This window comes from Gadus morhua, chromosome 15 (assembly GCF_902167405.1).
Source record: "Gadus morhua chromosome 15, gadMor3.0, whole genome shotgun sequence".
Taxonomy (NCBI): Eukaryota; Metazoa; Chordata; class Actinopteri; order Gadiformes; family Gadidae; genus Gadus; species Gadus morhua.
Window position 1 is genome coordinate 2,249,032 of NC_044062.1, and position 13,308 is coordinate 2,262,339.

Genomic DNA, 13,308 nt, shown 5'->3' on the forward strand with positions numbered 1-13,308 from the left:
TCTCCCCCCCCCCCCCTTCTCTCTCTCTCTCTCTCCCCCCCTCCCTCTCACTCTCTCTCTCTCAAACCCCCCCCCCCCCTCTCTCTCTCTCTCTCTCTCTCTCTCTCTCTCTCTCTCTCTCTCTCCCTCTCTCCCTCCCTCTCTCTCTCTCTCTCTCTCTCTCTCTCTCCCTCTCTCTCTCTCTCTCTCTCTCTCTCTCTCTCTCTCTCTCTCTCTCTCTCTCTCTCTCTCTCTCTCCCCCCCCCCCCCCCCCCCCTGTGTGTCTCTCTCTCTGGCCATGCAGGCAGCCCTCTGCTCCCCAGTGCCTGACCACCACTAACACCCATGAGAAACCACGTCCTAATTACTCGTTCAGCCTGACAGAATCTCCTTAATTACAAACTTCATTAGCTCCCAGGACTTTGTTTTTCTCCAGAAAAAGGAGTGTGTGTGTGCGTGTGTGTGTGTGTGTGAGGGCGATAGGGGGTGGTGGGAGGGGGTGGGGGCGGGATTTGGGCCGAGGCAGGCAAGGGGTCGCGATTCAGCACCTCTGTCCTCACCACTTTTTTTTTTCTTTCTTTCTTTCTCTTTTTTTTTCCCCCTCCATTTTTTTTTTCTTTTTTTTCCATGCCAAAGAGATGCTAAGACCCCGGTCGAGATCTAATTAGATTCATGGTGAGAATCACACACGTTTTAACTAGCCTCTGAGGCTACCCGTTAAAAGGACAGCGGGAGCTACGCTACCAGCGCCGCCGAGAATTAAATGGAGTCTGCTGCGGCCTTTCAAGTGTCAAGCGCTCTGATTGGCTGCCGTCCGCACCTCCAAAGACCAGCACACAGACCTACGCGCTCCCATGGAACCCTGCGGTCCTGATACGGCCCCCCGTCCTATATGAAGGAGTCAGGGGTTAATGTATAACACAATGGATGCTGGTCCGCGGTTTATGTCATTATCATTGTTGTTTCAGCGGTCGCGTAAATTACCGTGTGTTTCAGCGTGCTGGACTTTAGTTAACAAGTTAACTTATAGATATATTGCGCATTGCAATGTTAGATGTAACTTTATTTTCTTGTTTTGACAGCGTTCCGTGGGAAGGTAGTGAATCAGACATGGTACGCCCCACATTGGGGGTTAATGGTTTACTTGAGAAGCCCAAGCCTCTACTGTAGTCTGTAGTACTGCCACTGGCTTGGAAGATTAAACGTCACACAGAGGAAGAGAAAAGGTTAGTGTTAACCAGCCACAGTCAATTGTGTGGGGTTAGTTATATATACAATGCACAGAACAGATCCCGGTAATGCACAATATCGCGATATTGATAAGTTATAACTTATAATTCATTTGTTTTTTTATACATACAAAAACAAACAACCATTGTAATGACTGATAATTAATAGGTAGAAGTTCATATTGTTTAACTTCCATAAAACAAGTTGAACAAGTCTTCTCAGTTCTGACCACATGAGCACTGCATAATGCAACCTTTAAAAGAACGACGAGCCATAAAGCTTATTATGAGATGATATTAGGAACTTCCAGATCATGTATTTTTCCCTGTCCTCACCACTGATTTCAAATCAATTTCGATTCCATATCAATGTGATGGCTAGCTCTAGCATAGCCTACTTTCTGCTTCTAGCGAACAGTTTTTTTTAACCATTACAGGTTAGGTGGAAGCTAGCCAACATCAAAGTCCCAGAGTCCAGCCACTGCAGAAGTAATCATTTTTCATGTTTAAACGGAAACATTAAACCCTTTCCAGTTAAGTTATGCTTGTTACCTCCCCTTGAGAAGTCCATTTTAGATTGTTGGGGAAATGTTCTCTAGCAAATGATGTTCCCTTCCCTCGGAACACTCTGTGGGAGATGAGTGACTTTGAGCGAATGATTAGCAGCTTCGATCTGAGGTAGGAGATGGGGGGGGGTTACTGATTTTGCGGAGGCCCCACGGTGTTCGCTGATCAGTAATAGATGTCATATCCAGGATCATCAACACAAATCATTTATCATAACAGATCATTTACACCGTCTGGGATGAAACACAGTCCTAAAGTGTGTGTTTAGAGGGTTTAGAGACACAAACCTAAATACCTCCGTTCGCTCTACAATTCTTTTGCTTGATATGGAAGATAACATTAACATCTTGGTTAGGTCTCAATAAATGTGTCAACCAAGTCAACAAACACGTACACTTTGTTGTGGTTCACCAAGCAAAGGGAAATTGGCACACATGCACCCAGACAAAGTCATTATAATCATGTAACTATTCGTTCTTATGCTCCAACTGATTGCAATCTCTGGCCAACATAGCTGTGGTGTATATGCAGGAGTTCATGCAAGACTATGGCTATTATGACGGCTTGATGTGAACGGGCGTTGTGCTCAGTCTCATAAGCTGTAGGTCTGAAAGGCTACTGGGAGAGTACAGCTATATTTGGCCCTCTCACAAGTATGCTGCCTCATGCCATTCAATAGTGCACCAACATTGGCTGAGATAGTGCCAATTGGATGTATAACTACATATCATGATGTACTGGTATCCTTATAAAGTATAAGGATACAATCTTTAATTGGGAATGACCAAGAACAAAATTTGAATAATAATTTCAACAACTAAGTATCCATGGTCCACAATTTCAACATTAAAGATTTTGTTTTTTGCTTTTCTTTGTTTATTTGTTGTTGACTCTTGCTAGTTAAAGTTACCCTTACATGGGCCTAGTCTTTGTACTAATGCTACTTATAATTAATAACAATGTTCTTATTATTTTACTCACAAACATCCAGTTGTGCCAGATGATTTGTTGAATAACAAGGACGTTATTATGGGACAGCTGTTTTAAGCAAAGCAATACCGAACCAGCAATTGTAGTTTAGCGTTTATAAAACTGAAATTGACTATTCCCAGGCACCTTCTCTCACAGCTACTATTCATATCACACATTCAAACATGAGCATACTTCAAGAATGTAAGTCCATTTCATATTCTGCGAAATAAACTGATCCCAGTTCTCGGAAAAAAAGCATTTCAAGTCCTTATTTTAATGCAAAAAAAACAGCGTGAACACCTCCAGCAGAACGGGGAGGGTTACCCCGCCTGGCCCCCAGCGAGGCAGCACTCCTGGACAGTCATGCACGGGGGGCCAGAGCCAGCCAGACGCTGGCTGCCCGTCCTCCTCTCTCCCCCACTGCTCTCCTCTCGGCTAGAGCCGCCAAGAGGGGGAGACACTGCTACATGCACCGCCCAAGCGGCCTGCCAACAACAAGAGGCCGGCCGGCGGGGGGGAACAGGTGCCCATAGTTTCACCTGTCTGCCGAGGCACTCGCGCCCCGGCAGGATATGCATTTCACCTCTAATCGTTGCCACATTTGCAGCACATGGAGGAGACGTGAGACTGGCCAGTGTGCGGGGAGGAGGAGGAGGAGGAGGAGGAGGAGGAGGAGGAGGGATGTGTCATCATCCCGGACGTGGCACACAAGATAAACGAAACACCAAACATTTTTGTTATGTGTTTGCCTTATTAGCGGCAGGTTATTGTGCGTGCACGCCTGCTGCCGTGCGTGTTAATGTGCGCGCGCGGATGTATGTGTGCATGTGTGTGCACAATGCATGCATGTGTTGGTTTAACATGGAGCTCTCAAGAACAAATACCCGGGCAGGCATGTGTTTATGTGCATGCATGTGTGTGCGCGTGCATGCATGTGTGTGTGTGCGTGTGTGCGCCTGCATACGTGTGTTGGTTTAACATGGGAGTTCTCCAGCGCAGACCTCTGAGTGAACCCTGGTCCCCACGACCTCGTGAACTGGCCCGGGCCCCTGCAGCAGGTGAAAGCGAAAGCTCATAAAACCTGTGCATTATTGTCCTGAGTACCTGCTGGATCTCCCATGGCCACTGGTGGAGCGCTGGAAAGACCCGTATCATGGCTGGAAATGTGGGAGGGGATTCTCAGGTCAGGAGACACAGAAGAGTTCAGCAGGCACATGGGATATATTTAGGGAGGCCGATGTTTGTTTTATTTAGGGAGCGAATTGAGGATTTTCCAAACTGCAGGGGCCCTGAGGTATTTGATCAGGTGTACAGTCCGCCACATGCTACCCATTAGTGTACCGGGGAGAACGCAGGTTGCAGATATAACCTATCAAATGTTCACTGTTTCAAGTTGGAGACTTCAGAGGTTCTGTTGCCCTTCTGAAGTGTTTGTAGGCATGGGGGGGGGGGGGGGGTCAGTAGAGCAAGCGAGATTCGAGCCCTACCCGGGTAAATCTTGAAGCAAATGCTAACGTAGAATATTATAGTAAAGCATACAGCAATTAATTCGATTTATAGCGCAGAACAGTGTTGTTTTATTTACTATTGAGGAAGGAAGAAAGAACCTTGCCTTTAGATCTGAGGTGTTTTTGAACCCCGTTTTAATGATGATAGGCTATGTATGAATATTTAATTAAGAAATGGCCATTTTATCTCTGCAGGCCAGAACATGGCTTTCACTTATAAAGCCTTCAACGCTGCCTGGGTCGGCTGAGCAAGTAATCGTGTTGCATAAGTATAACCTTTAATGTGATTCATCAGCTCCCAGAATCTACCCTATATTTACCACCTTAAATACAATTGGCCGCATTTGGTCTGATTGGATTTAAGATGCAAAAAGTCAATGCGTTAATTGTGGCACCATCTCTTTAAAGAAATGGAGTCGGGTATAAGTCTAATGAAAGAAATTACAACTCTACAAATGAAGACGTGTTATAGGCATACAGGCCTGTCTAGCGATATACATATTTACTAAGACTATACCAAATATGGGTCATCAATAAAGGGAATTATTTAATAATAAAAAATCGACTGAATCGTAATTATAAAAAAGTTCCTGCATTTAAGTAAACATGAAATGCGTATTGTAGGCTATGGTGCAGAATTGAAAATTATGAGACCTATATTTTAAACTATTAGAGAGGCTATCATTTCTAGACGGAAAAATACGCGGCTCTATAGGCCCCTATATAGGCCTGATCCACATGCATTCATGTTAAGAGTGTGTGTAGAAAACCTAACTAGTGTGTAATATACTATAGGGCTGGCTATGTAGACCTAGAAGCAATATTCGAATTACATTGAACATCTCTTTCAATCCATAAAAGATCAAATACGATAGGGCCAAAGTCTGTTAGTCTTTATGGGGGGCGGTTACAAAGTGCTTTCATAGTTTGTTAATCCGTAACAAGAAAAGCTCCTTGTAACAATTGCCAATCGTAAATGGTCGTGTGGTCATCTGAGCACATGACGGTCAAACGGGCCCGTCCCGCCCTGGTTATTAATAATAAAGACAGAAACTCCATCCGGGCCACCAATGTTTAATGTATTATTATGTAAGCTATTTGGAGGGTGATTATATGGTAATTGCTCATTAGTCTTGTATATTTATCGCTGTACCTTATGTCAAGGCCAAGGGAATTGTGTAGGGTTCATTCTCTCGTTTCAAGGATCAATTTCAAATGCAATTTGTGAAACGGGGAGATCAAGTTGTTGGTGACGTCACCTTCCGACAGCCCAGCGCGAGGCTGAGACACATGTGGCATATTTAAAACATTTTTAACTTGACATGATTCAATTTGGCAAAAAAAAAATTGAAATGATAGGCTTCTGTAAAGGCCTAGGTTGGGACCATCGCCTGAAGCTGTTGGTGTAGGCTATGCGGTTCCCCTCGGTGCAGCCCAACAGGGAGATGGAGCAGAAGTCTCTCTGAGACGATCCTAACGCACGCTACAAAGTAGCCTTTTCCCCAACTGAAACGCTCCAACTTTCCCTTGAACCATCATCTGCAGTGTGGAGGTCAACTATTCAGTGATAACGTGTTGGGCCTCCGATCGAGTTGCTCGCATAAGCATTCACATGACGCTGTACAGCGTGCGTAATTATACCTACTAATTGCAGATTAGAGGTTTTGGGTCAATGAGGTCATTTGATATGATGGACTCGGATACTCTGCTCGGATAATCATTTCATGTGCTATACGATCACCAAAAGGGCTTGTATAACTTCAGGTCCGCATATGCACACTGTGGGCCTATCCACCCCTAAAAGCGACATAATCTAGGATTATAAACTTGGCCACTAATCTATTGTCTCGTTTAATTTCCTCAGCCACCAATCCTGAAACCGTGTTGATTGATGGTTTCCTTGCTCTCAACACGTTTGCTTCTGGAAGCGCAGAGTTTAAGGTTAAGATAAGCGGGTCACTGTGGTGAGGCCTTTGACGCTCATTGTTGCATAAAATCCCGTCCATTTGTGGATGTGTCGTATTTAAACCTCACATCCACATTTAATTATTATTCTTATTTTTAGGTTACCCTTTAGTATTCCCCATGTTTCATAAAGGGCCTTCAAGACACATAACCATGGCCCTATTACAAAACGCATCACACATCCTATACTGTGCTGTCCAAACTTGTGTTGGCTTTGTTTCTGCAGACGCTCCGACCGATGCCGGCACCGACACTGGCTCATTGTTTGATTTGAATTGACCATAGAACCTATAGAGCGACAACGTTTAAGCCTCAAACCGACTCCATGGAACCAACATTAAGTGGACGACTAGAATAACATTCTTGTGTTTAACATTAGGTTAACAGAACCATAAAGCCATGAGTCAGTGAAAATAATGTTTTTCAATTTGCCCGCACTATAAACCCATAGATGTAGGATTTATACTATATTTTTTTCTTGTTATGTTTATGCCTTGCCTTGAAGCATTGTAATAATGGAAAAATTATTACGGGTAAAACAATAAAATAGGCCTACACAGAAAATATATATCCATGCACAAACAACCAACAAAGTAAAGCCAACATTTAGCAGAAGTATTAAACGAGGGACTGTTAATAAGGGAGCCGCTCCCCGCTGCTCCGACGCGGCGCACTGAACGGAAAGTGCGCCAAATTTGTTGTGCAGCGGATCAAGGCTCACCGCCTTCACTGCACTTTCTTTATCTTAATTCCGACTTGAAAAGATATAATTATCTAGTTTGAACAGGACCGCTATCAAATCCTTCTTTAGGCTGGGTGGGGAGAAGCTGGAGTGGATTGGGAGCTCTGAGCCGCTCGGTGTTGCGGGAGATAGGAGTAATGAAGTTGTGGAGTCCGGAGATACAAAGGGCATTAACCTCATTAGCATGAAACCTTTTCTTCTAACTATTGTGGGACCCTTTCAGTCCTCTAATCCCCCTATTTCAAAGCTGGGTTTGTAATAAAGCTTTTAGGTTTTTTTTTCCAGAGCTAATGGTATTCTCTAAAGATTTTTTATTGCGGTTATAGTGTAGATAGATAGGAAATTCCCTATAGTTTTTATAAGAGTCCCGTCCCGCCAGCGCCCAATACCAGTTTACACACGCGCACCAACGAGAAAACAATAATTAAAAAAACATATTTCGATGCGTGACAAATGTTCTGAATGTCTTCGAAAAAAAAGAAAGAATCCTCGTTGAATGAGCTATGAGTACAAAATGAATATTCAGCCTATGTTAAGGTGTATTTATTAGTTTTAATTAAGGAGTTAATTTGCTTAACATAGCCTAATAATAATTAACACTGTGCATCTATATTATTAGTATCACCTATAGCACTATTTAGCCGATACTCCAATATAGTGCAACCGTTTGGCTGTTCAATTAAAACACGAATTAGACAAGACAAGGTTTCAACAAAGATCCTATTTTGTGGCACATTGCAACCTTTCCTTATCGCATCGTGAGGGGTAGTCAGATTGTACTAAATTATGTCCAGCCGAACCCTTTGGATGCATGGATTAAGAGATTAGAGCGGACCACTGGGCAATGCATCCCCTTTCCCCCTCATATTACCCGCATGATAATTGCCTAAACTGATTTGCACTTTCACAAAAGCTTGTAGGACTCTTTGTGGTTGGAGCAGGCTAGACGTTAGCTCGGAAAAAAAATAAAACCATCAGAACGAGAAACAAACGCCCCCTAAAAATACAGAAACCCCAGATTTCAGGCACAGGTCTAAACGATGACAGTGACTTTAGATTGGTGGACTTTTATATCTGCCTGTTTTAGGACACTCGTTTGTTTGGATATTACAATTTAAGAGCTGAATTAGGCTGTATCTTTTGTTGTAAGAATACCGCACACAGGCTGATGGTCGCTTTAAAAGTCGCTTAACAAGACCCTCCTAAAATCAAAAGCCCTATATGCTCAAGCTGCGCGCAACATATTGATAAAACTTTATTGACAAAATATTGACAATTACATACTTCTTGGAAGTATACTTTGTGTTAAAATTGTAGCAAACTTAACACATACACAAATTATTTACATTCTGTAAAAGAAGGTTGAACAGAAACATTAACTTTTAGTATTTCTGTACATGGAATAGGCTCAGTGCTTGGAGTTTTCTCGCCTCGGGGGCAAAAGCTCTCAGTTAGTCCTTGGGGCCACTTTCACGGGAGGGTCGAGTCCTGCCGGTCGGCCCGGGCCAGAATCACGGATTGGTAAAGCTTTAGGTTAAAGGAATGACCGTATACCTTTTTCATTGACGTACTGTAATCTGTGGTGTGATAAACTTTCATAAAGTTTTTGAATTGTCATTTTCTGTTCTCTTTTCTTTAAAACACTATAACGCAGCACTGCTACTTCATGTTTTCACAATCACTTTTACACGAGAATTATTAATTAAAGACTGCACACTTTGTAAAAAGGAAAAAGCACAACATCTCTCAGTTTGAAAATAGAGTAAAAACAAAACTGTTTTTTGAGAAGTTGGTCAAATTAAAACAACTACCAGAGGGAAACTTCTACCATGCAGTTCAAGTTTTACAAAAAAAAACTGTTTTGTGTTTTGGTTTTTTGAGTGAAAACGTTTTTAAAAACCTTCAGAAGTGCAAATGTCCAATGTGAATTGGAGTACAAATTTGGGTTTGTTGACGGGGGTAGTGTGTAGTGGTGGGAGGGTGCGTGGGAAGGGGTCAGGGAGGTGGATCGATCACTGTGATGGCCTACGGTGGGAAGGCCCCCTTCTCCGGGTACAGCCCAGCCACCGGTACGACCTCTCGCCCGCAGCTGCCGACCTCCGCACGTTTGAATTCTGACATTGGCTTTGTACCCCCGCACTGTCTTTTCCCAGCATCTATATCCATGTCATCCTTCACGATGCTGCTTGTCCCAGGTCAAAGTTTGTCCTCTTTTTAATCGTCCGAAGTGACGTCTATTTCCTCCGGACTGCCCTGTTTGGTGGCCAGTCTCCAGCGGTTGATGTGATGCGTTCCCTTCTTCTTCTGCTGCGACTCGGAGCCCTCCTCTTCCAACTTCTGCCGTTTGAACTTTGTTCTTCGGTTCTGGAACCACACTTTTACCTGAACAACAACAACACAAAAACGAACACCGTGTCATTATTGGATATAAAAAAAACGCGCGCAACATAAAACCAACACCAATTTATGCATATTAAACGGCGCGCACGGACGTGCGCTATAGTCCAGTGCTTACTCGGACTAATGACCCAATATTCAAGCAGGCCTAGAGAATACAAGATCTCAGTGAGCTTGTACACATTTAGATTTCACAAATGACACCAAAACAACACAGAACACTTGAACAACACGCAGCCACAGGCCTGCGCGTAAAAACGCAATACTGGCCATCGCGACGTGCGCTAAACTGCGCTAAAAGTGCGCCTATACTGGTCTATCCAAACGTGACGCTGATCGATGGGGCTGATGTACTGCACTGGCTACGTGAGTGAAACAAATAAAGCGTTTAGGTCTAGTTTTCAGTTGACCATTGTGGCTTAATTTTCAACACGTTTAAAGATGTTGACACATATGACAATGGCCTGGGACATTAGGCCAGCATCATCCAGACCGATCAACGCTCTGTGGGCTTTGTTAACAACGCCCTGAAGGTCTTCGTAGCAACTCAGTTGTATTTAATATGCCTTCTCTGGGCTAATTGAAGTAGGCGATGGTTCATTTCTCCCTTCAGCGGCTCTATGGGCCCCGTCTCTGAGAGAGTCGCTGCTGACACGGGGGACAATAGACGGGGACAGGGTCCACAGAAGCGCCGCTTCAAACGCGCTCTTAAATATGAGCTCTACGGAGAATCCATTGAACCTCCGTCTTGTTCTTTGTATGGCGAGTCCCATAAAACGGTTAACTGGTTAATCACCCTCCATTTTGCACAGAAACATCCTCCTTAGTGCAGAGCAGCCCCTATTTAGAGCACGGCAGGCCTGATCCACCGGCTGTGAGCTTCAGTCCCACTAAAGTCAGCGACCAACAACGTGAAGGCCAATAGGTCGTAGGTGCGATTTTTTAAAATCCAATTTCTATTTGTAATCCATCTTAAAGGTTAGGCTATTTCACTAGGCTATTTCAAAACCAAAAAAATGATTAATCATTAATTAAACACAAAAAAAGGTAAAAAATATATATATGTTCAGGTTCGGTTCTTTGGGAAAATATTTTCTTAATAACAAGAAACATAAAGTCAAATAATACGTATTGCCAAAGTGATTTTTTCCTGGGTCACTACGGCCCATGCCGACATTAAAGGCCTACACACACAATCACCTCTGCAACGACAACAGGCCGAGACGTGGACAACAAGCGGCCTACTCTAAGATACAATATAACACACATTTACGCATGAAGACGGGTGATCGGACGGAGCTTTGGGCGACTCTCACCTGAGTTTCTGTGAGGCTGAGGCTGTGCGCGAGCTGTTTCCGTTCGGCCCCCACTACGTAGTGGTTCTTCTCGAACGCGTGCTCCAGCCGGAGGAGCTGCGACGGGGAGAAGGCTGTGCGGATTCTTTTGGGTTTTCTCGCCAGTGCATTGTGCAAAAGGAAGCTTTCTGGACTTGTTTCGTTACCTGCAAACGACCAAGGTTTTTTTCATTAGCATCATGTGTGTGTTCTCATGTTGCCTGACGAGACACTATAGCTGCCGACGTGCACACACACACACACACACACACACACACACACACGCGCACACACACACACACACACACACACACACACACGCACACGCACACGCACACACGCGCGCACACACACACACACACACACACACACACACACACACACACACACACACACACACACACACACACACACACACACACACACACACACACCATGCACAGCCGCAGCAAAACCGAGGAAATAATCGGAGACCATTCGTGTAGAATCACACAACGTCCACACTTTTTTAAATTGGGTTTTAAAAATAAATGATGAAAGCGATACATCATTTATTTGGACTAATACACTCGACCTCCACCTTGGTCGATAAAAGACATGCCCTTTTTTAAATATAAATGTGTCTCCTCCAACTAAAAAACCCTCCGTGCAGGTATACGAGCGTGCAAACAAACGTGTTAAAACTAGAGATGTTCATTATTTTTTAAATAATCGATAGTAGGCTATAGTAAATAAAAAGATTGGCTGATGGTGGTATAGGCCTAAAACCCAGTGTGCCGCCACTGGGTAAATATAACCAGACTGTCCAGTGCATTAAAACATTTTAGATCAGGATCATCTTACTAGACATTTATTGTCAGTATTCTCAGTATTTTACCAGACAGAAATCGTTGCCTGGAAAATAATTGGACTATAAATTCTTCGGATGAGAATCGGCCTTTTAAAAGGAATATATGTTTTAATACGCACACACATCAGGATTATTGGTGGGTGTGAATTTCATTAAAAAAAAGGTTTCATACTATCTAGCAATTAATTGTAAATTACGTTGGGGGTGAAGCCCATTTCGCTATAAGGAAAAATGTAATAAAACGTTTATAATTTAGAAAACTACAATAGGCCTACAAATAGGAAACAAAAAATATTTCAATAGTCCCGTGGACATCCCAAATTGCGTTTTCAATCAAATGACGATTATGCCTTATTAGACCAAATTATTTTCTTGAATTGCATTTGACTAAATGCATTGAACGTTTTTTTTTATCAAAATGTAAACTCAAATTTAATTCTATGGATGTTTTCTGTGCCATTTGACCTGGCAAGAAATAAAGAGGGCTAATACAATGTAGGCTACATGGAATCGACCATCACTATGGTTACATTAATATTTAGCCTATTCAGGCCTCATTTAATTCCAACCTCGCTTTTAAAAAAAACCAACAGTGCATGAACAGTAAGCATCGAACATTCGATTACGTGTAAATAACAAGCAAAAAATTCGCAAACCTACCTTGGAATCGGTGGCCCAGGTACCTATATCTATGTATCAACCAGGGGTAGAAAGTGGACGGGTCCCTTTGCTGGCTGGCGAAAAGGGGGTGAGGGCTGCTGTGGGACGAGGAGAGAGGGTGGCCAGACAGGGCGTGGGGAGGGGGAACCGAGTGCACCGGTACACCCGAGTTAGGATGCGATACCGCCTCGGCGAACACCAAGTCCGGGTTCGAGTAGACGCCCCGGCCGCCGGAGTGAAAGCCGTTCAGAAAGGGGTTCATCTGGCCGGGGTTTGCATAGCTCAGAGCGGCGGGTCGGATGGGCTCCTCGGACCTCGACACCGGTAGCGGATTATCCTTCGCCACCAAAGACTCGATGGTGAAACACCTCTTGGGTGTGGGTTGAAACATGGTTTGATGGTCCAGATTCCCCAGCTTAAGTTGGAAGTGTTGCAGTCGTTCCTCGTTGAAATACTCCACCACCACACGAACACACACGCTCACCCGCGAGAGGAAAGTTTCTCAGCAGCACAAGTTGGGAAGGAAAACGCGACGATACAGAAAGCCCCAAAAACAAGCAAATCGCAGTAAAAGTGGGACTACTCCAGACAATCCATGGATGTGATCGTTTCCCCCGTACCGGTTGTGCAGCCGATTTGTTAGTTCATGAGCCTAATTAGTGCTGGAGTCCCATAAACAGCTTCCTCTGAAGCCTGTAATGGCATGGTGATTGGTCGCTTCTACTCCCCTTAAGGTTGAGGGAAGAGGCTTTAAGTGCGTCAATAGAAACGCGCACGGAGAGGCGGACTCGCGCAAAAAGGGAACGGATTCGTTCAGAAGCCCATCTTCACAACATTTCACCTACTCAGCTGAACCAGTAGAAAAGCTACTCGAGGTACTTACGTTTGCATTTATGTCCAACGATAAGGCCTATGAGACTCCGACTTGGAGGAGAGGGTGGGGGGGGGCATGTAGGGTTAGCGTAGGCTATACGACTTCTTCTAATTATGAGGGCTATAAACAACAATATTTCGGTATTTCTGCGTTCATCTATTTGAGGACACATAGCATACATAGCAGTGCCAATCAGCCCCCAGGATAATTTGCACCCATTTGTTATTCCGT

General features: G+C 43.9%; 1 protein-coding gene across 1 annotated transcript; it reads right to left on the reverse strand.

Moving 5' to 3' along the window:
* Positions 1–8,192: 8,192 nt before the first annotated feature.
* emx2 (empty spiracles homeobox 2) lies at positions 8,193–13,051 on the reverse strand. Its single transcript, XM_030379477.1, has 3 exons — positions 12,204–13,051; positions 10,676–10,860; positions 8,193–9,344 (listed from the first exon to the last, which is right to left on the reverse strand). Exons 1-3 carry the CDS (start codon positions 12,592–12,594, stop codon positions 9,177–9,179), a joined length of 744 nt encoding a protein of 247 aa, XP_030235337.1. The 5' UTR covers positions 12,595–13,051; the 3' UTR covers positions 8,193–9,176.
* Between the last annotated feature and the right edge of the window lie 257 nt (positions 13,052–13,308).